General features: G+C 40.2%; 4 protein-coding genes across 4 annotated transcripts in view; 3 read left to right on the top strand and 1 right to left on the bottom strand.

The window, feature by feature from the left end:
* Window positions 1-13,413, bottom strand: part of tex264b (testis expressed 264, ER-phagy receptor b) — a gene marked incomplete at its 5' end in the record, with an annotated part of 33,194 nt that extends 19,781 nt beyond the window's left edge. Inside the window, 2 exons of the mRNA XM_083892586.1 lie at window positions 8,249-8,470; window positions 13,165-13,413. Coding sequence (XP_083748712.1) covers window positions 8,249-8,470; window positions 13,165-13,413 — 471 coding nt within the window. The remainder of the gene's footprint in view (window positions 1-8,248; window positions 8,471-13,164) is intronic.
* Window positions 13,414-14,035: 622 nt separating this feature from the next.
* On the top strand, window positions 14,036-15,505 carry LOC310929564 (glutathione peroxidase 1-like). The gene is made up of 2 exons (XM_083892359.1): window positions 14,036-14,349; window positions 14,823-15,505. Exons 1-2 carry the CDS (start codon window positions 14,125-14,127, stop codon window positions 15,171-15,173), a joined length of 576 nt encoding a protein of 191 aa, XP_083748485.1. The 5' UTR covers window positions 14,036-14,124; the 3' UTR covers window positions 15,174-15,505.
* A 1,242-nt stretch (window positions 15,506-16,747) lies between these two features.
* On the top strand, window positions 16,748-17,988 carry brk1 (BRICK1 subunit of SCAR/WAVE actin nucleating complex). Its single transcript, XM_083893075.1, has 3 exons — window positions 16,748-16,879; window positions 17,347-17,429; window positions 17,513-17,988. The coding sequence occupies exons 1-3, from the start codon at window positions 16,762-16,764 to the stop codon at window positions 17,537-17,539; spliced, it is 228 nt and encodes a 75-aa protein (XP_083749201.1). The 5' UTR covers window positions 16,748-16,761; the 3' UTR covers window positions 17,540-17,988.
* A 964-nt stretch (window positions 17,989-18,952) lies between these two features.
* On the top strand, window positions 18,953-26,753 carry rbm5 (RNA binding motif protein 5). Its single transcript, XM_083892915.1, has 25 exons — window positions 18,953-19,092; window positions 19,309-19,356; window positions 20,101-20,278; window positions 20,380-20,538; window positions 20,628-20,697; window positions 21,125-21,198; window positions 21,739-21,822; window positions 22,120-22,180; window positions 22,523-22,588; window positions 22,682-22,842; window positions 23,057-23,154; window positions 23,302-23,389; window positions 23,639-23,698; window positions 23,885-23,951; window positions 24,046-24,146; window positions 24,245-24,389; window positions 24,489-24,580; window positions 24,673-24,852; window positions 24,933-25,073; window positions 25,170-25,253; window positions 25,367-25,552; window positions 25,633-25,707; window positions 25,812-25,915; window positions 26,011-26,140; window positions 26,259-26,753. Exons 2-25 carry the CDS (start codon window positions 19,340-19,342, stop codon window positions 26,382-26,384), a joined length of 2,547 nt encoding a protein of 848 aa, XP_083749041.1. The 5' UTR covers window positions 18,953-19,092; window positions 19,309-19,339; the 3' UTR covers window positions 26,385-26,753.
* The last annotated feature ends 858 nt before the right edge of the window (window positions 26,754-27,611 follow it).

Raw genomic sequence — 27,611 nt, 5'->3', positions numbered from 1 at the left:
GAGGATGAAAGTCATGTTTGAACATTTGACTCCACAGAGCTTTCTGAGTGGAGCAATAGCTCAGTGGGTTGTGATGCAACAAAAAAACAGTTTTTTGCTTCTTTTTTTTTTTTTAAAAGACACTGATTTTACTGGAATGCATTAGCAGTGATAATAATGCCTTCATCTGAACTATTGCCAATCCTAGTTTCTGTGTGGATTTTGCTCCTCGTGTCTTCTCTGGGTAATCCAGGGTTTTTCCCTCAATCCAAAAGGTACGCCGGCTGATATTGGGGTGAAGGCTGCAAACCAATAGAGCGAGTTGTGGGTCTGATTCCCCCGGCTCTGCTAGTCCACATGCCAATGTGTCTGAGCAAGAGACTTAACCCCAGTTTGCTCCTGGTGAATGATAAAACTGTCGTGTAAAGCAGCTTCGAGTGGTCAAGCGCTCGATAAATACAGACCGTTTACCATATTTGGCTGAAATCAAGAGTCTGGACTGTCCATGGCTGTTTGTCTCTGTATGTTGGCCCTTTAACAAACTGGAGACCACTTCCCTAATCAGTCAGACTGGGTTAAAGAAATTGTAAGTAAAGATATAAGCAGGATATGTCACTGATGTGATGCTGTGCATAATAAAAATACACATTTAAGAAATAAAATGGTTTGCTGTGGAGGATTAAGAGAGAGATGTGATATTTATCTTTTTTGGAGATGGAGCCGAGAGTAATAAAACAAAACTGGGCAAAACTATAGCTCTTTCTTTGTGGGAATGGTTCCAACTGATTGTTTTTTGTTGATATTCGCTCACCACCAACTATATAAAACTAATACATTCCTATATAGCAAATCTAAGCCCTGTGATAGGCTGATGGGCTGGTGTACTTTGGCTCTTTTTGCTAATGCCACTTGTGATTTGCTCCAGCTTTTTGATTTATTTATTTATTTATTTATTCTTTAAAGGCAGAGTACATAATATGTGAGATTGTAGCCAGGTGGCTAATTTGCATTTCCAAACTACATACAGCAAACAATCATAAAACAAGAGTTAGAAGACCAAAATAAATCTTTTCACGGGATTTTAAAGTTAGACGATATTGCACATTGCCCGTAGCACAAAATAGCACGACTTTATAGTGATAGTGACAGTCATGCACCAACAATAAGCACCATAGACAGACATACAAATTCAAACGAGGTAGCGTTAACAGTTGTGGTTTTCCAATAGTCATTCAGTTTAGGGTTCACATATTTCACTTCACTTGGTATTGAATTCCAAGCTTGAGAAGCACGAAAGGAGAATAAAGCTTGACCAAAAGTACTTTTCCTAAAGGGTACACAGTACAGTCATTGCTAGAACCTGCTCTAGTCGACCAGTTTGAGATTCCTTGACAAATTCTTGTAGCGGACGTGGAGCTTGACCGTGAATCAGTATATTTTTCATTGTTCCAATTTAGTCGCTCATGTTTCTTCAAGATCTGGCAGTTCAGATCGTTTTTGTGTCACGTACTTTTAAAACTTGTTTATAGACTGTTTCACTAAGCCTTAGGTTTGCTTTACAAGCCATTACCCAGCTTGTAACGCAATGGGATTGTCAAAATATGACTTGATATCTAAAATATAACTTGGCTAACTGAGGAGTTCCAATTATTCCACATAAATCGTAAGTTGGACAAGTCAAATCGTCGTCAAAGTCGTTTAAAACTAAGTTGCAAGTCAAGAATGATTCTTTTACTACCTCAATTTTTGTCTAGTACAGTGATCACTTTCAATATTTACTTCTCTTTTTGAGAATACGTTGAGGTGTAAATGTGAGCTCCCACGGCAGCTGTCGGATCTTGTGCGGCTTTGCTTTTTCATCTTTTGCATGAACATACAAAACAAAAGTGCATCATCTGCATACACTTGACAAGTTACAGTTGACGTGCGACTCGCCGCCATTGTCTCATTGTCATTACTAAAACATGGAGAGTGGAGTCTGTCAGGAGATAATTATCGTTATCAATAAATTATCATTAAAAACTGTTTTAATATTAATATGCATCGCTCTTTTCGTTTTAATGAGTGGAAATGGATTCCATATTGGAGCTTGCGTATTAAGGTTTATTAGAGAAAGTCTGTTTTTTGTGGCTTCGGATAAAAGAATAATGCGGTCAGTAAAAGAACGATATTCTACAAAGTGAGCAACAAAAAAAAGATTTGGATAGTCAATAACAAAGACATATACATGTTGGAGTTCCTGTCAGAGAGGGGGCTCATTAACATAAGACTGATAGAACTTGTGTTTGCTTGTAAATAATCTAAACTGCAGGGTTGATCCCTGCATCTCATTAGAGTCATGAGTTACAACGAAACCACACAAAGGAAAATATATACAGCACCGCAGGGAAATGAAGTTTCTCTACACATATAATTCAAGGCTATCAATGAAATTCAAGATTCAATGCGAAGATAAAGTCAATAGTAATTATACTGTGATTAAGCAAGGCTTTCCCCCTTCTTTTCCAGCTGCCTCTGTGACTTTGAACAGCATAAACCCCACGACCTTCTCTGACCTTTCAGCTTTGACATCACAGTTAGCTAAACGTCTGCATGTTTATAACAGGCCCTGCAGACTAACATCTGTGCACGGCTGTACATCACACACACGAGAAAGAAACTGCAAGAGGCAGCTAACATTTAGCTTCCTTTCCCTTCACGCTCAAGACATTGCAATCGCTTCACTGTGTGTGCCAGTGACCACCCAAAAAAAAAGAAAAAAAAAGGCCATTTCGGAGGAACAAGAGAAAACTTGCTTTATATTCAACTCCGAACCTCTGTGCTGGCGAGAAACTTTAGTGCCCTCAAGCAAACAAATGTTCCATCGTCTGTCTCTCACAAACCTTTAGATCTCAGTGAATGTCAACAATATAATCCTCCTCCTCCACCAGTCCCAATCCAGTCAGAAGGCCTGGATGCCCCCCCCCCCATCCCCCCCATGCTTGAATCAAATCTCAAGATGCCATTGTGTCCATGATGTAGCCAACTGCTAAAAAGCCAAGGCACAGAAGGAAAAACACTGGGGCCAATCAATGGTCTGACTAGGCAAATATCAGGCTTGGCCATGGGGCAGCAACTCAAAGCATGTGACAGACAGAAATCATTGTGCTATGACAAGCCAGGCATGCTAAATGTTGATGAGCTTGTTTGAAAAGGTCTCACCACTTGGGATATCTGAAGTGTCAGGCTGCATTATTCACAAAACGAACAATGCTGCTAGGCTGCTTCTTTGGACTGTGAGCTAAATATTGTTGATTTACAACAACAACAAAAAACCTACTCATGTTTATTATAAAGTCAAATGCTGTTTATATTCTTTAGGGGTGAGTGAGTGAATAGCAATTATATCACAATAGCAATTTCCGCAATAATTAGCAAGAAAATTAGGGTTTCCGAAAAAAGAAACATTATATTAAACCTTAATCTGTCTACATTTAAAATAATGTAATTTGATTGGCAACTGCCTTCCAAAGCTGTTGTCCTCAGAGCACCTCACTTTCTTAAATTAAGTTTATCGACTAGTTTTGTAAAGCTAAGAGAGTTCAGATTTACCACACTATTTTAATCATGATTTTGGCACTAATTCACATATACAATTATTCAGCCAAGACAAGCTATGAAATTTAATCTTCCAATATCTACTTCTTAACTACTTAATGTCTCTAAGTGTGTCGTCTATCATCATGAGCGTGTGGAATAAAAACATTAACTTTTTTATTATTTGCTGTTTAATTTTATCTTAATACAAAAGGAAACTAAGAAAATGCTCTGGTGTCTAAAAACTTTAATTGTGTACAATATTGATCAGACCTCAGGGAAAGGTATGTGTTTTAATCACAGGCTTTAATTCCTGCTTTTTATATTGCCTAAGTTATTATATTGTGTATCATTTCGTTTTTAAATGTCTTTATGATTATTAAGTCTATTATTTTAAACTAGTGTACTGTGTATTCTTATGGGTATGGCTTTAATACAGAAGCAGTGCTTTGTTACTCCAACACTGTTATGTTTCAAACCTATACTTTTATTTGCTCAGTTTGTTTGTTTGTTCAGATTGTTTCAAATGCTCAAACTATTCGACATTGACAGGTTAATCTGTTTAATAGCCGACAGTGGTTTGACAGTACGCAGGTCGTAGTTTATCCCCATGTGCATGCGTTCAGTGATGTTCGGAGGATTCAATTTCCCGCCCTCGCGGCTTTTCCGAGAACATCAAGTAAAGGGGCATTCTGGGTGAATAATGCAACAGCATCGGTCTGCAGGAGATAACAAGGTACTGGATAATGCAAGAAGCAAGAACTGTATTTCAGTGTGAAACTCTCCCAGTGCATTTGACTCTAGTTTTTTTTTTGCACGAAGGGATACCAATATCACTGAGAATGTCATTAATATGGAAATGGGAACACTTAAGTTGGCAAATGTACAGTAGAGCCAAAAGAATACCCGGACACAAAAAGCAGTCAAACCTGTACCTTACATCTGAAGGTAAGGTGTGTTCAAGTGACTTAAAGAGAGTGTGGATTTCATGACTGTGGCTAAGTTGTGTTGTCAAGAGGAACAAACCCATAATCAAACTTCCAAAATATTTGTCCCGTTGGTCCAATGCTCATCTTTTATTTATTTTCACGGAAATAAGTGTGGGCTTTTGAGGTATAGGCAAATTGTATTATTCATATTTTTTTTTGCCTTTTATGTACGCTTTGCTAAACAACACTATTTTTTTTCAAGTATCAATATAGATAAGAATAAATAATATATAGGGATAAAAGCTGCCCATGTGGCACATAATACGCAGAAACGCAGTGATGTGCTGTTTAAGAGCATCACATTGTACTGAGAGGTGCTTCCAATATTTTGTCCATCCGAACTGTGGGGGTGTTATTGACACTACAGCCTCCTCCATATCCATAAGGCTCAATCAACACTTCTCTACAACAGTTTCAGCAACAACAAAAAAATGACTTCACTTATGGACTCATAAACTGGCAACTGGTTATAGTCAAAGAGAAAATCCATTATATACTGTAGAATAATAAAACTTTAGTATTCATGCAAAAGAGATAGTTTGTTGAAGTTGTTGATCCACTGCTAATTAAAAGTGTTATATAGGAGCACATCTTGGACTCACATGAGGTGAAAAGTGCTCTATGGATGGAAAACATGTAGAAAGTCAAAGAAAACCTTCAATGCACTCTCTTTTAAGCTATTAAAATGCCTTTAATGAAGTGCCGTGGTCATGTTAAAACAAACCCTCGCAAATGTGTTGTTTTTGTTATTTCAGCGATGATTGGATTAACATTAGTGACACAAACGTACTAAAAGGAGGAAACAATAGACCGAGCTAGAAATACTGTTCTCAAATTGACAAGGAGTTTTGTTAAGTGGCTAAAATCTCTTTCTTTTTGTGTCATCACTAGCAGCAATGTTTTCACTGACAGCACAGACAGTGATGGTATTAGGGATGGGGATGGGAATCGGTATCGGTCAGTATCGGTCCAATACTGGTCAAAAATCCCTGGATCGGATATCAGACAGATAAAAATGTAAAATCCGATTGAATCCATGTATCACATGCTTCACTATGCACAGACAGAGCATGTTAGCTAAGTCATGTTTGGGAAGACGCTATACTTATTTTAGCCAATTCCAACGGTTATTATAGATTTTATGAGAGGGATTAATTGGGGATGTGCGATATTATTGGCACGATATCGGTCTTGGCAGATATTGGCTTTAAAATATATTATCAGATCGGTAATTAATGTAAAATGTGATACATATCAAAACTCCTATGTTTCATATGCTTCACTATGCACAGACTGTAAAAATGTAAAAGCATTTTAGATGAGGCATGTTTGGGCTTTCTTATTTTTAGTGAGAACAATATTTGTGACACAGTTGGAGAATCATGTCTTAGAAATGACTCGGCACAAATGTGTTGTTAACACGTACTTATTTTGGCCAATTCCAACAATTGTTACTGATTTTACGAGAGGGATTAATTAGGGATGTGTGATATTATCGGCACGATATCGGTATCGGCAGACATTGGCTAAAATATCGGCAAACACACCAAGATCTGCCGATATGAGCAATGACTAAAATATTAGGCTGAAAAAGCCGCTACTTTACTTCTATGCTAGCGCCCCCTACAGCTATTATTTGCTTGATGCCTATCTATTTTGAACAATGAAGATATTTCATATCCACATCTGCTGTGATACCATTAAGAAAACTACTATGACCTCTGCAGTCAAAAGGAAAGATGTATCGGTACTGGTTCGTCCCAAGCACTCCTGATATATCGGCATATCGGATATCGGCAAAAAAAAAGTCCAATATTGTGCATATCTAGGATTAATGTGTAAGATTTATATTTAATTATATTTTAAACACACCAAGATCTGCCGATATGAGTAATGACTAAAATATTAGGCCGAAAAAGCCGCTACTTTACTTCTATGCTAGCGCCCCTACAGCTATTATTTGCTTGATGCCTATCTATTTTGAACAATGAAGATATTTCATATCCACATCTGCTGTGATACCATTAAGAAAACTACTATGACCTCTGCAGTCAAAAGTACTGGTTCGTCCCAAGCACTCCCGATATATCGGCATTTCGGATATCGGCAAAAAAAGTCCAATATTGTGCATCTCTAGGATTAATGTGTAAGATTTATATTTACTTATGTAAGCTATCAAAAAGCTAACAACAACATTAGTAAGTGTTGAGAGACTTCTGACAGGACAGTAATTCATATATTGTCGCAACAAATATCAAATATTGTTGTGGAAGTTAATGAGTGTGTGAGCTGACCTTTCAGACAGTCTAAGTACCGCTGGAACACGGCCACATTCATACAGCATCCAAACAGATGGAAGAGCCAGCCAGACAGGACAGAAACACATTCCTCCAGAAGAAGCAGAGTGAGGCAGACGACCTGTGGTGTTGCCACCTGTTCCGGTACACGGCATAATTAAACTATATCTGCCTGAACTCTCGGCCTATCAAAACGACTCACTTTCCCAGCATCCTTCAAACTGCACTTACTCACAGTGGAATAAATCATCACAACACATTTTGCTTCCCGTCTTCAAGTTCACTCCACGTATCCGTCACCTTTACGTCCATAATTTCTTTTGTTCTGCTGTACACTGCTAACGCACGTCAACTAACCCCTTCAGGGAAAAGCCGGCACATGTAGAAAATTGACTTGCTCGGCTTCCCACAAATTGCATTTCAATTTTTCAGAAGCCTTGTGGACACAGTATGACTCAGACATGCATGTGACGATCCTGGGTGGAGGATGTATCGATAATTTAGCTCCCGATGTTTGACGTAACCCTATATTCAGCGGTGATGCATTCTATAACGCAGCCAACCCCGTTTCCGTCGGTCTAAAAATAAGCATGCAGATGGTGGCTCGCATTGGTTATTTATTCCACCTGTTCTCATTTCCAAGAGGAAATAAATACCATCAGCAGAAATAACTTTTAAAAATCGACAATATTTTGGAGATGGCCGGGACCCAAGTCAAAAATAGAAACACCGAAAGAGCCCACTGAAAGTTTTTTAGTATGTGTAACCAAGACACTTTGTGAAAACACTGAGGCCCATGAGACATGTACTGAATGCAGTGGGATTAAGCTGTTGGCAGTGTGATGATAACGTTCATATGAGATGCTAAGTAATTACTTCATCACCTATATTTAGTTTACCCATGGATTAAGTCAATCCATGGGTAAAACATGCACATACACATCTTGGTTTGCACCAGGAGATAATAAGAAGTCTGTATAGTGTCGTGTTTGTACACTCTGAGAAATAAAAGTGCTAAGTAGAACCATGTAAGGTTCTTCGGCTTGTCCTCATAGGCAAACCCTTTTGGAGGGTTCCACCAATAACCCTTTTAAAACCCATTATTCAGGAAAGGGGTTTTAAAGGGTAGTCAAGGGGCAAAACGGTTTTTACTGGAACCATTAGTGTTACCAAGAACCCTTGAAGAACCCTTTCTTCGTGAAAGGGTTTTGCAGAAGCAAATGGTTCCCGGTAGAACCTCAGACTTAGCAGAAGGTCTCTTTTTAAACCCTTATTTCTAAGAGTGTGCAATATGATGCTCTTCCACTTTCGTGAATGTATTATTAACTAATCCTTACATCAACTTTACATTTAAATCATTAATAAGAACAGTGACATTGCGCAGAACGTCCTGAAAAAGCATAGTACCTTGATGTAGAGCTGTAGACGTGGGTAGACTCTCCTCACTCTCAGGAGAAAAGAGAAAAACGCCCTGTGGGGCAACGAGGTAGTGACCACGTGTGTGACTTCGGGGAAAGAGAAAATGTTGAAGCCAGATGTCTCGTATCGGTTCAGAAGCTCCTCGTCAGCCTTATTTTGTCCTTCACTCAGAATACTGCCAATCGCATAACGGCACTGTGGTCCAGGCACCTGGGTACAAAAGGAAGAGTCAAAAGGAATTGATAAATAAAGTAAATTACACATAATAAGGTAAAGGTTACACATAAAGAAGACAAACTAATTGGTCAGACACAAGACATGCACACAGGAGTATTTGACCTTTCCCTTTTTCCTCCCCTCATTAGAGGGATTTCAAATTCAGTAATTATACATAATCTCCGATATGACAACAAGGCTGACAGATTAACAAAAAGAAATATGTGGTAACGTTTGTGTATATAAGATGTATATGATAAACGGCACGTATACAGAATGAATAAAGCACACATAAAAAAAACATGCGTTGTGTGATACCTGCCAGGTTTCAAAGTTAAGGAGGAAATGCGATCGTTAATAGAAGCTCTAATTGGAACATTTGGCAGTGCAGCAATTATTGCTCCTCCTGCCATTCTGAGCACCCTGGTGCCCATTAAAACAGACACTTTTTTTCATATGAATTCTCCTGGGACCTGCACGACTTTCTCCCCACTGTGCTGCGCTGAGCGCCGCTGAGGACTCGATGTGATAAATAAGCCGGAATGGTCCAATTTGTTCATAAACCTATCAATGTGGTGCTTGAAGCACAGCCAGTGTGTCGAAGGAATGCCTATCTTCTCCTCTCCCGTTCCTCATCTCGCAAAGGCCGGTGACGGGGAGAAATGTGGCGCTGGGCGAGCCCTGAAGACAAAAGTTTCGGGAAGACACTGCAAGAAGCTCGCATCTTCATATATTCATGACCTTTGTTTGGCAGATGAACTGCTGATTATTCTGTTATTGTTTTCATTATTATTTACAGGGTTCCAACAGCTAATTTTACCCAGTGCTGTGGTAAATCACATGTATATGTATACACTCTGAGAAATAAGGGTTCCAAAAGGGGCTTTGGTCCTACCTGGAACCATTTGCTTCTGAATAACCCTTTTTCAAGGGTTCTTGGTAACACTAATGGTTCCAGTAAGAACCATTTTGAACCCTTTAAAACCCCTTTCCTGAATAAAGGGTTTTAAAGGGTTCTTGGTGGAACCCTCCAAAAGGGTTCCAGGTGGACCACAAAAACATGAGTGAGTCATCTTTTTTCATATTTTGCCGACTGATAGGGCGTCCAGAGTCCCAAATATAAGGATTTAAATTATTAAAAAGTTGATTTTCCATAATATGTCCCCTTTAAATGTTTTGTTCCAGTTAACATTTTTTGGGGATATGAGGTTGTCCTTTCAAGTCATTTCAATCAGCGTATTATTTTCTAAATCCACTTGACAAGAAACTAGCATGGTGTTTAAGTGGTGAAAGGCTCTGTACTAAATTGCTCGTGGATGCTCAGTGGAAATTGTGAAGCAGAGATTCAATAATGTTTTACATGGGCACAAGATCTCTCATCATCAAATGTTCTCAATCAATCTCAACTCATTGCTACATTTCAAATAGTCTTGTTCGCCTCTACAGTCAAAAGAAGAGATTTCAGTGAAGCTGGCCAAAGTGAAAGATAAACAAGAGGCTTGACTTTATTTTTAGTCGCTCAAGTACATTTGGCAAACTTAACACATGAGGGTATTTCTAACACTTCCGACGCGTTGGAGGCTCACTCAGTGACAACTCAGCGCCAAGTGGATTTATTAATCATCACAGGGCTCCGAGTGGTGAGTTCAAAACAAAGAAAAGAAAACCTCTACACAGTTTTTGGTTTTCCTCTCTGCACTCATCAGGACACGGGTGTATTCTCCTCTGATGTTTCTTCGATAGACTAACAGCTCATCTGAAGCACCATCTGAAAGCCAACTCAAAGAATATTATTTCTGTGAGTCACGTGAGGTGGCTTTAGTGAGGCAACGGGGAAAGAAAGGGAAAGCATCTTCACCAGCACACAAAGTATCTTCAATCCACAAAAGTTTTATAGTTCACATATTCTACTATGGCTTTGTCTGGGAAAAAGTAGGAGTGGGATTTTCTACCATTTCATCATTCAGCACAGAGAGACTGAAACATTTAAACTGATATACGCATTTCCTGACCATCCTCTAGCCCAGTTGTCATGCTCCGGTGCTTTCATCATGGTGAGACCTAAAACTGGTCCCCGAGGATGATCGGACTTGCATCACTCCACCGCTATTCCACTTGTCGTCCCAATTTTATTTAGACAGCCCTCGTCTCAAGGACCACATACCCTGATCACTTACTTGGAATATATATTTTGACAGAAAACCATATGATCCACCCACTTCATGTCTGTCTGATGTTTGCTGGATGGATGGATGGAGGAGGAGGAGGAGCAGAGAAGGAAAGTGCTGCAGGGTAGAGGTGGAGTGGGCACACCAGGTCAGAAGAAAAAAAAACCTTGGCTTTGAAAATGTGGAGAGGCTGGGGGGAGGCTTAGTGACTGGGGTTCAGAATATTTGTGTTAGCCATTTGAAAGAAACAAACAGAGCTGCTCCAACCGCGTATCCATGGCAACCATCTCAGGACCAGCTCAAGTCCTAGTTGAGGTCTTTTTTGTTTCTCGAGAGGAAGTGATTTAAGAAGGCAAAAGTGAGAAACCCCAAACAATGAGGATGAGGATGAGTCTACGGCCACGCTGACACACTATCGCCTGTCAGCTGAACTTTGGAAAATACTTCTCACTGCGAATATCAATGGATACTGTCTCACTATTTAGCCACTAAATACTAGTCGGAATATCTGAGAGCACTTTGGGGCTCCTGAGGCTGGGACTGAATGGCATCCTGAGGCTCAGACACTAATGAGCTAAGATCATTATGCCAATTATTTTAACTTAGATCAGGACTTGGCTGTGACTGTGCCGAGGAACTAGGGCCCTCTGCTAGCCTAATTGCTGGCTTGGGAACAAGAGGATGAGAGCAACAAAAGGGTTTTGAAGCAGAGCTCGGAAGAATCCATTAGTAAACTCTGGTTAGAATTCATCAAGTTGTTGTGCATGCACAAGATATGACCGGGGTGAGCGGCGCCATTTCAGTCATTACTGTGCTGCACTGCAAATAACTGCACATTTTGTGTATTTGAAGATTTCAGCGCTGATAAAAAAAGGTTTTGGTTGTGTCTATGGGCACCTCAGTATGCAGCTGAAACAAGGGTAGGAGACATGGCAAGAATAATTCATTAAAGATCCAGAGTGCAATAAACAGAGGACTCTTCCACTCACCCCTCCCTTTCCCACTAGCATCAGGGCCTTCATGTACCACACACAGGATGCTGAACAAACATGGCAGTGCAAGATGGCAGCTTCCGAAAACCACACATCCTATATTTACACATCCCAACTCTATATATTTCAAAGTGTATCACTGTGTTCCCATTCCATGCAGCTTGAGCTCGTGTCCTGAGGTGTGCGATGACTACCAGCCGTATGCACAGAGTGTTTGACATTCAACATATGCTGTGGCAGATGTATTTTGCTTGAGACCACATCTGTCAACCCCCCTGTTGTACACTCCTTGTCCTTAACTATTACTTGGCCTGTCTGGGCAGAGCCTAATTAAAAAACAACTCACACTGTAGTAGAAGAACCAGCAGGATTTTTGAGACCCTATAGAGAGAGCAGGATTGGGTATCAAGAAACAACCCGATCCTGCAAATATTATTTTCCTGCTGCTATAGATGCTGGAGTTTGGGTATGGATGGTTTCACGTCGGCAACAGATGGGAGTGTGGGAACACATCTTATGAAGAGATCCAACAAACTAACTGTGTCTGAGCAGCACCGGTGGAGCAGTGAGGGAGATCTCAACTACTTCAGTCAAACTCAAGAGAGGAAGGGAATGTTTCATTTTATTTTTCTTTCATTGTGCCATTTTTTTTTCACAGTGACACTCAGTGTTTAGACGACTGTCATAACTCAGCGAGGAAAACATAGCCGTCTTAACGAATAAACAAACCCTGAGAAAACAGTGGAAGAATCTGGCTGAGATATTGCTGCTGATTAGGGTGAATAAAGAGCTCGTTATTAAAAGAGTGACATCAGCTGTGATCGGTGACTTTTTGTGGGAAACCAATGATTTAGTTCAAAATACGGTATTTATAGAAATGATTATGATTAATTGGTAGTATAATTAGAGCTGCAACGATTAATCAATTATTACCTGATAATTAAATTAATCGCCAAAATTATTTTGATTTATCTGATTAATCTGTGTTTCTTTAATAACTAAAAAGAAGTTCACTGATTTTCAGGTTCTTCAAGTGTGATTGTTTTTCCTGGTTCCATATAAGGAAATCGTTGAAACTGAATAATTTTGATTTGGGGACAGGACAAGACAATTGAAAACATCATTTTGGTCACCATTGCCTAACATTTACCAACATTTTATAACTTTTAATCACTTAATCTAGAAAATAATCAACAAATCACTCCCCAGCTGCAGACCCCCCCAATACTACTTTAATTTAAAGCCAAAAAATGGCCTCAGATAATATTTTGTGACATCTAAAAATACACTACAACCTGTGGAGATGTGGTATGGAAATACAAAATACAGTATTCAATCCACAGTTGACTACAGTACGACTCAGAAGTCTTGAGGATGCTTGGCTCGTTTTAGAATGACTTTACCGCCATCTAGTGGTGAACCAATGTTATGTCATTAAGCCTACCTGATTTTTTCTTCAATAACGACTGCAAAAAACATGCGTATATGTGTGTGAAATTATACTGAGTGGCGAGTAGGTGGCGTTTACCTTTTTAGGGTCGTCGTAAAACACCCCAATACACGAGAGCTTCGGTCCAATGCTGCGAGACTCCTTCAGAAGTTGTGCACACTTCTTGTACGGTCCCTCGTTGAATTTGTACGCGAACGTGATCTTCTTAATGGGAGGAGACCCAGCTAGCACGGTGATGTCCGACAACAGCCCCAAATAGTACGAGACACAAACAACTGCTAGCAACAGGCTGATGGTGGCCACACAGAGACAGAGCCAGCCTGACATGGTGGCTCATTCACTAAGTGTCAGGACGAGCAGACACAGTTACTCTGCTTCATTTGCACACGCGACGCAGTTTGGCTTTATTAAAAAAAAATAAAGACCTGTACTACTTTTGATATATTCAAGTCATTTCCAGGTAGCAGCTACTACCGTTAGCTGCTCCATTAAGATTTGTTTCTGGACCAACGGAGATTACACATTGCGCGCTACTTCCTGGACGGTACCATTCAAGCCTCGGGCAAGGGGGAGTTCAATTGTGTGATTACGGGAAAAGAAAAAGGAAAACATGGCGACAGAACTCGTACTAATAAATAATTAATAGTTATAGTTAGTTTTGAGGTAAAAATTCGCACATTTTATTTGATACGTGCTCGTGTCCACGTTCATCACACAAATGAACAGTGTGTGTATGCTTGCGACCTCCCAAATAGTGAAATGGCTTTTAATTATTTGGCTTTTTTTAATTTCGAAAAAGAAAACGACTTAAGTGCTTGGTCTAATATAAAAATAATAAACAATTAAATCATCAATCAAAAAAAAAAAAAAAAAGGAAGGTGAAACTTAGGCCTTGGGGGTTGTGTAACATTCTAAGCCAAGCCCCGCCCCCGTGAGCAAGCAAGGTGAATGCTCAAGGCGCTGCGTCGCCTGATAACTGACAGATAACTTCGCCGTCGAAGACTAGAAGAAGTTAGATTGAGCCGCAGTTCGGGAAGAATGGCTGCTAAAGTGAGACAGTTTTATGAGCTGACAGCCAAGCTGCTGTCCGGAGACACCTTCAGTTTCGGGACACTGAAGGGGAAAGTTGTGCTGATTGAAAATGTGGCGTCTCTCTGAGGAACAACAACCAGGGACTACACTCAGATGAACGAGCTCCACTCACGTTATTCGTCCAAAGGGCTCGTTATCCTGGGTGTCCCCTGCAATCAGTTTGGCCATCAGGTAAATGTATATGTGTGTGTGTGTGTGAACTTAGACATATGAGGAGGATGTCATGTCATGTCATGTAGATATTTATTTATTAATCACACATGTGTAGAATGTGATGTTTTATCAGCAGCATCATCATCATCACATATAAACCACATCCTGCTTATAAACCATTCTAGTGCCTGATGTTATTTTTATCAGTATAAGCAGGTTTCACACCGAATGAGCTGTGGATTAACATAATGGCCCATTATTATAAATGATTCAGTGCATAAGACTTAATTTGACGTGGCTTCATGTTATAAAAACTGGTCATGGCTTTGAATTTATAAATATTTATTCATATTACAGAAGTTTCTGTGTCGGGTTGGGAGCAAAAAGTGTATAGATGGTAACCCCCATACTAGGTATAGCATTAGATAAATTGTAAGTGGCTTAATTTTGTATGTCTAAACATATGTTTATGTCTTTTTTTTTCCTAACAGGAGAACTGCAAAAACGATGAAATCCTGAAATCTCTGAAGTACATCCGTCCAGGGAATGGCTTTGAACCAAATTTCCAGCTACTTGAAAAAGTGGATGTGAACGGGAAGGATGCACACCCCCTGTTTGTCTATCTGAAAGAAAAGCTCCAGTTTCCCAGCGATGATTCCAGGGCTCTCATGAGCGATCCAAAGTACATCATTTGGAGTCCAGTGTGCAGGAATGACGTGTCCTGGAACTTTGAGAAGTTCCTGGTCGGCCCTGACGGAGAACCCTACAAGCGCTACAGCAGAATGTTCCAGACCATTAATATTGAGGCAGATATTAAAGAGCTACTAAAGAAGATCAAGTAAGCTGTGCTGCAAAAACACCATGTGTGGCTGCGATTAAAATATCAGTTACGACCAGTCTGGCTCCAAAGATTAATCAATATTCACGCATCTGTTGCATTAGATAAACATGTTTTTCCAGAGTTAAAGTGAGTCGCAGCATTAAAAAAAAAAAAAAAAAAAGTATGTGGCCTTTCCAACGCAGTGCACTATGGTTGTTAAGTCTGTTTACTTAATGAAGACGCTCCTTGAAGCCTTTTTTGTGAGGGGAGTTTCTGATGAAGATGTAAATGACTGACACGACCACTGTGTATATGATCGTTATCTTTGTCGAGAGGATGTGATCAATAAAATGTCCCGCCACAGAAAAATGGTGCTGTGATTTTTGTTAAGCGCATACAAACACACACACACAAGTGTTGTGAAGAATAATTCAAAGTTCAAAGTTAAAGGCGCCATATGTAAGAATGTGGCCAAAAACGGTTACTACATTCAAATTCAAAATATCGAGGCTTTTAGGGTTTCGTTTTCTGACGTGACTGGCAACCCGTGGTTGCGCGGCAGCTGAGACTCTACTGACTGCAATGATTGGTAGACGGCGGTAGGTGGCGCCACATGCCAAAACATGATTCCAAAACATAAACGTGATTTGCAGCCTGCAAAATATTTTTGTAATGCAATTATTTTGGCCGTACTGTTGTTGTTGGTGAGTTCAATTTGTTATATGAACATTATTCCTGAGTCTCTGTGACATATTAGGAGGTTTTTATGGCCAGATGATTTATTACATAATGCACCTTTAAGGGGAAATTACACCGAATGACTGTTTTTGTGACACTTCTTGATGTGAAAACATTTTCGACATTTTGGGTCAGACATTAAACTTGCATGACACCCACTGTTGTGTATTTGCGAAAATGCTAAATTGGGAGATTTCACTGTTTTTTGTTATACGTAGACCTTTAGATTAGGCCGGGTCTGGATCAAAAACCACTGTACCTAGACTTCTCAAATCTGAACTGGATTAATCTACAGACCCTGAAGATTCATAAAAACACAGTCTCTGATTTGTGAAACCTTTGTTCCATTTGTGAAAATGCAATTAAGGCACAATTTTTTCAGCATATAGACCTCATTTGACCAGGTCCTGATCCAAAACCCCTGTACGTAGACTTCTCAAATGTGGACTAGAATATACAGACCCCAAGGATTCATGATGGATTTGTAAAACCTTGAAATCTTTATTATATTCATCAACATTCATAAAAGTATACTTTTTCATTAAATTGTGTGACTTTTTAGCAAGACTATAAAATGAGTCATTTAACCAGCATCACTTATTTCAGTTAGCTAGCTCATTATGCTAAAATGATTTCACACAAACCTAACTTACCACATTGATATATGACAGTAAACGTCGGTGATACAGTGTCTAACAAAAACATATATTATTTATTGTGTATGATTTTTGCCCAAGCTTGACTAGAATAACTGGCACATTATTATTATTATTATTATTATGTATGCGACACACTTCCTGGATGCACAATATCCTCACATGAACGCTTCGTTCGCTGTAGTTACTGTAGTGACCGGCTGCGACTCGTCCAACATGGCTGGCCAAGAAGATCCAGTGCAGCGAGAGATTCACCAAGACTGGGCGAATCGAGAGTACATAGAAGTAATAACGAGCAGTATTAAAAAAATCGCCGACTTTCTCAATTCATTCGGTAAGTAGTACGTATTCTGGCGGATGACATAGCGTCTGGTGTACGAGCTTCGTGTAAATGCTACACCAACCTAGCTGCTACCCAGCTAGCGTTAGCAATGGTGTTGATGTTTTCAGTGGCCACTCCCAGTTAGCGACTAGCTTTAACGTCAACTACGGGGTTGCTGTTATATTCTCATGTAAGCACTATTTCGTGTAGTGTTGCCTTACATCTTGTTATTGGCTACTTTGCTCGCATATTTCACGTAAAATAGTCAACTCAAATAGCTTAAATTGTCGAGCTTTGAGACGGCCACAGGCCAGAGTTTTAGCCGCTAGCCTGCGCTGCTGCTGCTATGGTGTCAATAATGTTACTCATGTGTTATTATGTTCCATATTATTATATGTATATATAACAGCATGGGTAAGCTGTGCCATTTAATGACCCAAGAGCTATAATTGTTGACAAATGCAATTTTTCATCACCAGATATGTCGTGTCGGTCCCGTTTGGCCACTCTAAACGAGAAGCTGACAGCGCTGGAGAGGAGGATTGAGTACATTGAAGCCAGAGTAAGTATGCTATATCATAATTTTTATGTTGTTGTTTTTTACTTGAGAATTTGAAATTGACTCAAATTTGTATCTCTCTACAGGTGACAAAAGGAGAGACCTTGACCTAGATCTCATTGTGGAAATTCATAACATCCTACATCTATCCTGTCCCCACCGACCTTCCCTAAATCTGTGGAATAAGTGAGATGGATTCCACCCTGCTTTTATGGGGCCATGTGGACCATTTTTATATTAAAAGGCTGTATTTACTGTTGTTTTAACCCATGGTGCATTTGTATAGATGATACAGCGTTGTCTTCAGCATCCGTGATTAAGGCATCATAAATGTTACGTAATAAGCTGTAATTATTGATTCCCCAAAATGTTGTTGAACGCAAACATTAACCCGGTATCAGCACAATTTGTTTGACTATTACATTACATTATTATTACATTAGAGATTAATGAAAGAGGAACATTCTTGTGTGCCATGTTAAACAAGTCATTGTGTTGTCACCTTTATTGAGGAACCTGCTTGTACAGTGAACTGTTTGGTGGTGTTACATATTGTAATAAATGATAAACACGGATTCAGTCTCGTTTATTAGGACGGTGGGCACAGGAAAAACGTCTTAGTTTAGTAGTAGTGGATTTACCCGTGCAAGTTGTAGTAAATACAGTCGAAGCAAAAACATTTATCTAAAAATACTATTGTATAAAGTACAGTTAAATTAGACCAGAAACTAAACATTTTACATTTACAATTTCTGGTATTATTATTATTTTCACTTTGCTCCATTTGTAAATTAAAATGTGTTCAGATAAAAACTAGATAATTCATCTGGGACATGAGTGTGTGTGACTGATGAGGTTATTTTCAATGTACAGTAGTTTTATTATGAAGCTTTTTTTTTACACACAAAAGGCAGATTCAAGATGCTCCACACAGACATTAAAACAATAAGAACAAAAATGAATACGAGGTGGAAAAACAAAATCCATAAAGTCAGAAACAAAACAGCATAAGATCAATTTTAAAATGAAAAGTTATAGATTGATGACTGAGACTGATTGGTGAAGTGACGTGGCGCCCCCTGCTGGTTCTATAGAATTAATAGAACCAAGGGGGCGGTGCTCTATCCAGATTTTATAATATAATAATATATCCATGGCATATGATAAGCCCATGGATGTATTATAAAATCTTAATTTAGAAATAAATGACAATACATCCATGGGATAAAGAAAGCACAACAGCGACATGCCCAGTAAAATGGCGGTAATTTTAGCTCTGATAGCCCTCACTTGAGACTGTCAGGCAAACTTTAACGAGCACACTTTGCTGTACACGTGTATTTATGTTTAGGTAGCAACCTTAACCTAACCCTGGGTCATTTTTGACCAGTTAACCTCATTTCAACATTGATTTCTGTGATTTAAAAATTAAATACTTACCGAGTCTCAACTTCTGCCTGCAAGGCAAATTCGGGGGGCACGACGAACACCCAGCATGCATTGGGTTTCACACCAATGCATGCTGGGACGAAGAAGGCACTGCTGTAGTCCTCCTGTAAAGACTCAAGTCTTTGAACGGAAGATGAATTAAGTGCTTGCACTTCTGTAACGTACGTTTAGAAATAGTAGTTGTGGGCGACAAAAAAACCATCAACAACCGACATTGGTGAGTTTAAACATGTAAAGAACGAACGTTAAAACCCTTAAAGCTTCCCATTTACGTCATTGGTTTTGGCGTAAGACGAGTTTGCTATGGTTTGACAGTGTCCATCTTGCGGTATACACTGTGCGTATTCTCAGAGGTTCTGTGTAGTTTGAGTCCGTGAAGAAATATAATGGAGATTTGTTTAACCAGGGACTTTTGACATTTTATAATTTCCAGAAGTCGCGTGGGTGGAGAGACGCAGTGAAACATGGGAGCTGATAAAAGGTGAGTAAGCCCTTGCGCCGTTCGCCATGCTAGGTGGGGCTAGTCATAAACTCAGGCGTGTGTTAATAAATAAAGCAACGAGTTAAGGTCCATTCAGTGAGTATTCACTATGGTATTTAAGTCAGTAGTCGTGAAGGTGAAACATACTGGTTTTTATTCTGTATACAAACCTGAGGAGGGGATTTGGAATCATGAGAATTACAGTCGGAGCTGTTCACTATGTAGTGACGACAAGAGGTGTTCCTCATTGGCACCCTGCTTGTGAGCATTCCATCCGGTATAACTAGTAAAGTAAACTCGTTCTTGGAAGAAATGTCTCGGATATTTCTATTAAAATGGCACATTTTTGAAGCAAACTGAGGAACGACCTTGAATTGTTATAGTATAGGCACATTTTAAATGATAAAAAGTAATGTACTGAGTAGTTATTGTTGTTTTCTTGTGATTTATATCTCTCGCGATAGCTGTTTTTATACAAGGTCTGAACGAGAAATTCAAGGTCATAAAACACAAATTGATGAGAAATCAAGGCCGACCAGGCTTTTGTGGCTAAATGTGAAGCACCATAAACAACATACTAGTAATGACACTGTTACAGGTGTAAATGTTTGCAAACGTGTCCCTTAAAATCATTGTAGCAAATATTCTTGACTCAATATATTTGTCTATTTTTTTGAAGTAGTGTTCTAAGAATTGGTGTTGGACGCTGATGTTTTACTTTGCCGTTCTGTCTCCCTTATTTAGGATAAGTCGGACAGAACGGAGTGGTCGATATGGCTCTGACCAGTCCCGCGATGAATCCGATTGGCGCGACAGAAGAGAGAGAGATCAAGAGCGCGATCATAACATGCGCCGCTGGGGAGAAGAGAGACGCGGTGATCGTTACGACGGAGAACGCAGAGGAACACGAGACAGTCCAGAGGTAGTTATTTTTCATGTTCCTTGACCTTTAAAGGTAGTATGTGTTTTTTTTGTCATTTTAGTGCATTTGCTGATTGATGCATTGAATTGTGTGCTTTAAAGCAAAGAGACAGGAAGCGACGCAACAGTGACAGATCTGAAGATGGTTATCACTCTGATGGTGACTTCCCAGACCAGGATTACAGAAGGGACCCTGGGGAGGAGAAGAAGAGCAAGACCATCATGCTCTGGGGTCTGTCTCCTCACGTCACTGAAGATGATGTAAGTGCCTTGTTCTGTGTGTGCACACATCTCTTTGAATTACGGGGAGGAATTGTAATAATTATAAGGAACATATTGTTGTTACTTAGATTCGTTTTGCCATTGACCAACTGGAGGGACCGCAGCCAGTGGACGTCAGGCTAATGAAGAAAAAAACAGGTGAGATTCTGACGTAAGATGGACTCCAACCTCCCCCCCCAGTCTTTGACCATTGGGCCAATCTGCTTCCATTCAGACCCATTTTCCCATAGCAGCTAAGAGGGACTTGATCAAATTACTTTATAGCTGGTTTAAAGTCATGATTTCAGACTTTTCATTTCAGTTTCCTGTGGAGCTTTTTAAGGTAAGTCAAAGAAGTAATACTAGTTATGAGAGAGTCAGTTGGCAGACACACACTTTGTTGTTGAGTGTGTATCAAACAATGATATTCAGCAACATTTCTTGCTATGGTAAAACTCCTAAGGAGTGGCCCATTGTGTATCCAAAAGGGCCTGGGTCGTGAAGCAGTTTGTGGAAGAGTTTGAATAATATGCCCATGGACTCTTAACTAACACGCCTCCCGTCTATATTTGAATGCTGTCTCTAGGTATAAGCCGTGGTTTCGCCTTCGTGGACTTTTATCACTTGCAAGATGCTACCCGGTGGATGGAGACCAATCAGGTTGCTTCACAATCGCCAAGTCTAGTTTTAATCTTGGGGATCTGCAAAAAATAAACCAAAAGGCAACCAAAGTAGTGTGGAAACTGTACTGAACTTTTAAGAATCATGGGTTGTGTATCACTCAGAAAAAAAAAATGTGTATTAATAGAGATGGTTATATTCAGGATTTATCTTGCAAAGAAGTCATTTCTTTAGTTGTAGTTGTGTATGTAATGACAGTAGCATCAAAGTTGCAGAGTTCAATCTTATTGTGAGGATATCGCCTGAAGGAATGAATACATTCTAGTTACTTATTATTCATGTATCTTTTTAAACAAAGTCACTCCTCATAACATACACTCTGCTCCAGCCTAGTCTGGGCACACGGGTCCCAAACACTTAGAGCAATCTCTATACATATACTTCATGTGCCTGTCTTTAACACAAAGGCTATCTGTTGGGGATCCCTCTCCCCCTTCTCTCCCTTCCAACACTGTTGCTCTATTGATGAGACGAATTCACGCCACGAACACTTGACTGATATTTGTCCTTCTCTTTCAGAAATGTCTGACCATCCAGGGCAAAATTGTGGACATGCACTACAGCAATCCCCGTAACAAGTATGAAGATTGGCTCTGCAACACTGTAAGTACATGGCTTTAATGGTCGTATTGTGTCAACAATGTTACTCGAGAACACTACACACACACACACACACACAGGCAAACAAACAGACGTAAGGCCTTTTTAAATGACAGTTGTTACAGTCGTGTCAGCTTGTTTTTATGGTACACCTTCACTGAGATGTGAGTGCTAAAGGTTAGGTTGTGTCTCAGGTAAGTATGGTATGCTGCACCAATATAGACTGCCTGTCCTCAGAGGCAGAACTGTAAAGGGCTTTAGTAGGTGTGTAATAAAAATGATGTAAACGGTTACTTGCAGTGTGGCCTGTACAATTTCCGGAGGAGGCTGAAGTGTTTCAGATGTGGAGCAGCCAAAGCTGGTAAGTAGTTTGACCAACAAGAGGCCACTGACGTCAGACATCATGACAGCCTTGGACGCAACGCAAAGCTTGTGTATTTGGAGTTAAGGAGGCCCAGTAAACCACATGATAACAATTGTTAAATGTTGGCGAGGTGCATGAATAGGGAAATGGCATTGACGGTAACAAAAACAAAACACAATGCATCATTTTCTTTATGACCTAATATAGCTTCAGTATTGTAAACACTCATTTACTCAGCACAGGCTTTTCCTTTTTTTCCCCCTTCTTATTTTCACTTCTTTGATTGCACTCATTTTGAAGGTGAACGCACTGCTTACTTTGCTGTCATTCTTTCAACAGAAAGTGAAACCAGTGGTAACACCGGAGTCTCTGAAACTCAGAATGGTGGCGATTTCTACGGCGACAGTAAGGACTTTCATGTTCTATATTTAATGTCACAAAGTGTATGTCTGTGGTAGGTGTGTTCTTCAATGTCTGATTTTTTTTTTTTCTGTACAGCAATCATCCTGAGAAATATTGCTCCCCTGACCACCGTGGAAGCCATCATGTCCTCTCTGGCACCATATGCTAATCTTTCATCGAACAACATTCGTCTCATCAAGGACAAGCAGACGGGCCAGAACAGAGGCTTTGCCTTTGTACAGCTCTCCTCTCCCCTGGTAAAGCACTCTTAAATATCTACATATAAACATTGACACAGTGTACTGTTACGTAAAAGGCAGAGTTTACTTTTCTAGCAACCATCAACTTACCAATGTCCTTGACTTTTTTTTTTTTTCACTAATCCATCCATCAGATTTCTCCTGGGTGAAATTGCCCCCTTTGTTGATATCTACAATTTTATGTAACATTTATTATCACTTCCTATCACAGGAGGCCTCTCAGCTACTAACCATCCTACAAGGGCTACAGCCTCCTCTAAAACTGGATGGAAAAACAATTGGGGTGGATTATGCCAAGAGTGCTAGAAAGTAAGGCTAACAATGGTGCAACTTTGATTTCTTCTGCTGGTCTTATGTGGTATTCATCACCTTCCTATAACTTCTTCAACAAAGAGAGTAGGAATTCAGCCATGCATAAATAATTAGATGTATTTATTTATTATTTGCCTGTTTTAGGGACCTTTTACTACCGGATGGGAATCGTGTCAGTGCCTTCTCCGTAGCCAGCACAGCGATTGCTGCGGCCCAGTGGTCATCAAGTCAGGTAGGGTCCTATATTTTTACCATTGTGTTATTATTCCACGTCCCAGTGTTCATTTTAGGGACTCATAAAGGTGGACTTTGTAGGATCTCTGGAAAATTCAAATTCTCACACTTTGGGATTGCCACTCATGTGCTTTATTGCATTTATTGTCAGACTCCCTTTGGAACCGAATTATTGATCAATAATGCCAAAAAGATCATCCCTATTGTACCTTTTTTAATGGATTATTTTCCTATATGACCTAAACAGAGCTCAGATGGAATGTCCGAGTACAGCTACCTGCAAGAAGGATATACTCCAATGTCACAGGTTAGTAGAAGAGAAAAAGAAACCAATATTTAACAGACGGCTTGAATATTTTGTTCTGTTTTAATTAGTGCATCTATTTTCTTGACTGTTAAATAGCAAACACATTAGCGATACATGTGTTAAATCAAACCAATCCACTATAGAAACGAATTGTATTTGAATCAATCACTTTTAAAAAAAAAACAGGAATACCAGCAGTTCTACCATCAAGGAGCAGGGCCCAGTACCTCACACGGGAATGGAATTCTAGGAGGTATGAGATGCTTTGATAATATTAGAAAGTAAACCAGTTGGAAATTATTGATAATCTAAAGTCAATTTACCAAACTTTGCTTTCCTGACTGTAGCTGCCCCAAATGTAAAGATTCTTCCAACTGCAGCTGGAGTAGTGATCTCACAGGGTGCCCAAGTTTATCAACCACATATAATTGCCCAGCCTGCTGTTCAGGTAATGTACACAACTCCTTAATTACTCTTTAGTTCCAATTATTTAATAAATGCTTGTTGTTACGGTGTCCAAATAACAATTACTTTACTTTACTGCAGGCTTTGGCACATGCTCAGCAAATGGAGGCAAAAGCCCAAGCGGGACATCTGTCGAGCATCGACAGCGCGTCTGTCGGTCCTGTGGGTGCAGCCACTGTTGGCACTGCCAGTACATCAGCAGCCTCTGGACAGAAAGCTGACCCTGGTATGAGATCAAGCAATTAAACTTAAAGATAGCTATTGATACAACATAGCAAATGTGTCTTTCTACTATGTCAATAACGGTATGCTGTATAATTAACAGCTGTTCCGGATACATCCACCTATCAGTATGATGAGTCCTCTGGCTACTACTATGATCCTCAAACCGGCCTCTACTATGACCCTTATTCACATGTAAGTAGTACACTTGGGACTTCACTTGGTTTACGGCCATGCGAGTACTTACATTTGTATTGTTTTGATAACATGCATGCTTTTGCTGTCAGTATTACTTCAACTCTCAGACGCAGCAGTATCTGTACTGGGACAGCGAGAAACAGGCCTACTTGCCGGCCCCGAACGACGCGGCCACGGGGCAAAACGACAACGCCACGAGCGGCTCTGCGTCGGGAAGTAAAGAAGGCAAGGAGAAAAAGGAGAAGCCCAAAAGCAAGACTGCTCAGCAGGTACCATCACATACACATGTTCAGAAAATCAACACATTTCAGCGTTTGTTTTAAGATTTTAACAGTCTGATTTTTTTCAGATTGCTAAAGACATGGAACGCTGGGCCAAAAGTCTCAACAAACAGAAAGAGAACTTTAAGAGTAGCTTTCAGCCTATTAGTCAAGAAGAGAGGAGGGAGGCCGCGGCTGCTGATGCTGGTTTTACGCTGTTTGAAAAGAAGGTACAATTAGTAGGTTGTGATGTATTAAAAAGTCACTGTCCTAAGTGAATGTATCGATTTATGGGTTTGTTGTTGCTTTTTCATTTTTTTTATTAGCAGGCAGGAAGTTTCGACCGACTGATGCCAGAGATGCCACGGGTCATCAAGGAAGAGCCACCGACGAGCTCAGTCAGCACCGAGGTGAGCGCGCTTCTTGAGCTTCTCTCAAATTGCAATTTTTGCAATTAAATGTCATCATCTTTCATCTCGACAATATGAAAACCTGCCTTTTATTTATCCCCCGGTGTGGTTAGTGTGGCCTTGTGGCCGCCTACAGTGGAGATAGTGACCCAGAGGAGGGTGGAATCGAGACCGACGGCGGCGAGTGTAGCCAGGACAAAATGACGGACTGGTCAAAGTTGGCCTGCTTGCTGTGTCGGAGGCAGTTTCCAAATAAAGAGAGTCTGCTTCGACATCAACAGCTCTCTGACCTCCACAAGGTAACGCCGCAGATTTCTGTGAAGTTTCTGTGGGGGAAAAAAATCAAGTAAGGTTCACTCACAAATCTTTTCTCTTGTAGAAAAACTTCGAGGTTCTCCGCAGGTCACAGATGAGCGAAGCAGAGCTGGAAGAGTTGGAAAGGAAAGAGACCGAGGTTCGTCTCGATACAAATAGAACATCTGTTGGTGTCACGCTGTTCTCATTTCAAGGTGACGGCGATGTAAGACTCAAAATGTTTTTCTTCTCTCGGTTGGACAGCTGAAATACAGAGACAGAGCAGCCGAGAGGAGGGAAAAATACGGCATCCCTGAACCACCGGCCCCCAAAAAGAAGAAATTTAGCCAGCAACCTACACCAACAGTGTAAGCAGCATTGTTTAGTTCTACATCACTGTTCTCCAATCCTTTTTGACATCTCAATATTAAAAGAGAAATATGTCTTTTTTTCCACTGTGCAGTAACTATGAGCAGCCCACCAAAGACGGCCTCAACAGTGACAACATCGGAAACAAAATGCTCCAGGCCATGGGCTGGAAGGAGGGGAAAGGACTCGGTCGCAACCAGCAGGGCATCACTGCACCCATTGAGGTATTCAAATATTGGCCTGGTGGTGTCAGTGTGCATCCATTCAGCCTGAATAACCGTAAATATTATGAACTGAAAATCTAAAAGTGCTTGTGTTTGTGGTTTTTCCCTCTCTCTTCAGGCACAGTTGAGAACTAAAGGAGCTGGACTCGGCACAAAGGGCACCAACTATACCCTCTCTCCTTCCGACACGTATAAAGACGCAGTCCGCAAAGCCATGTTTGCGCGCTTCACGGAATTAGAATGAGTTTTGAACTCTGATCATATTTCTTTTGTCATCTGCGGGTTGATTTTTTTCCCATCATGTCTATAGTAGCAAAGGGAGAATATCTTGAAATGGTTTCACTCCATATTTGATCCATGGTGATTATACCTCTTGCCATGCACATGGCCATAGAAATAAGCTATAACGGAGGTATATTAAAACGGTGAATAAATTAATTTAAAAGTTGTACATATGCACAGTTAAGTTCTCTTGGCCTAGTTTACAGAGTTGTTGTTTTTTTGTATTTCTCCTGTGATGATGCCTTCTTATTTTTTTTTGTCTCAGCATGTGAAGATTGTACAGTTTATACAAAATCTTGTTTGTACATAGAATAAATTACATATGACATTTTCTGGTGTTGCAGCATCTTTCATTCTGCGTAAGTTTAAAGTAGACTGTATTATACTCTATTTCTACAAGTGAACCTAGTTCCCTGGCGTCCTCATGAACATGTCTGTGACATGCTTTGGTCAAAACACCTCAAGGATGAAGCACCACAGCAGTTCAATCACTCTGAACAAAACAGCCCTGTTCAGAACGCTCGCTTTTTGAGTGCCTGTCTCTTTAAATATGCAAATGAGACACAGGAAACTACGTTGTCACTGAGGCTAACAGCAGTTAGCATTTGGAAAAGCCATCATTCTTTCCATCATATATAAAATGTATCCACTGGACAAGTAAATCCTCTGAGGCTGGAAGTTTGTGTAGAACTCTGTGCTGCACTGTGCAGACAAGAACTGAACACTTCTCAGACTTCCGCTCTTCCGGATACTATTGCCCTCGTCTGCACTCTCACATTTTTCGAGGGACAAAGCAGAGCTCCGCGAGACGACAAGTCCAGGAATGTCTCAGTGTGACGTAGCAATGAGTGCGGAAGTCAACGTTGTGTGTTTCATCTCCTGTACTTAGACTGAGGCGAACCACAAAAACATAAGTAAGTCATCTTTTTTCACACTTTGCCGACTCATAGTGCCTCCAATTCTCAAAGTCTCAATTATAAATATCAAAATAATTGATTTTGCATAATATGTTGCCTTTAAGTTCCTGTTCCAGGTTTTCTGGTGGGCGTTAATCGCATTGAATCCCTCTGTTTTACAAGTTGTGTTTAGATGTGATGGAGTTTATTTACCAATCAACACTCGTTCCTCACTTTTTTTCCACTCTGCTTCTCCCTCTCTAGGGGTCGCTACTGACGACGCAGGGACTTGG

The sequence above is a fragment of the Microchirus variegatus genome, assembly GCF_963457635.1.
Source record: "Microchirus variegatus genome assembly, chromosome: 7".
Classification (NCBI taxonomy): Eukaryota; Metazoa; Chordata; class Actinopteri; order Pleuronectiformes; family Soleidae; genus Microchirus; species Microchirus variegatus.
This window is presented reverse-complemented; position numbering and strand designations above follow the sequence as displayed.

Bases quoted from the DNA above. Each gene is read 5' to 3' on its own strand.
- brk1 (XM_083893075.1), top strand. From the start codon at position 16,762: ATGGCTGGCCAAGAAGATCCAGTGCAGCGAGAGATTCACCAAGACTGG. The intron at 16,880-17,346 runs GTAAGTAGTACG...TTTCATCACCAG, and splicing joins CGACTTTCTCAATTCATTCG to ATATGTCGTGTCGGTCCCGT. The intron at 17,430-17,512 runs GTAAGTATGCTA...ATCTCTCTACAG, and splicing joins TTGAGTACATTGAAGCCAGA to GTGACAAAAGGAGAGACCTT.
- rbm5 (XM_083892915.1), top strand. The intron at 23,155-23,301 runs GTAAGGCTAACA...TGCCTGTTTTAG, and splicing joins TATGCCAAGAGTGCTAGAAA to GGACCTTTTACTACCGGATG. The intron at 24,147-24,244 runs GTAATGTACACA...ACTTTACTGCAG, and splicing joins TTGCCCAGCCTGCTGTTCAG to GCTTTGGCACATGCTCAGCA.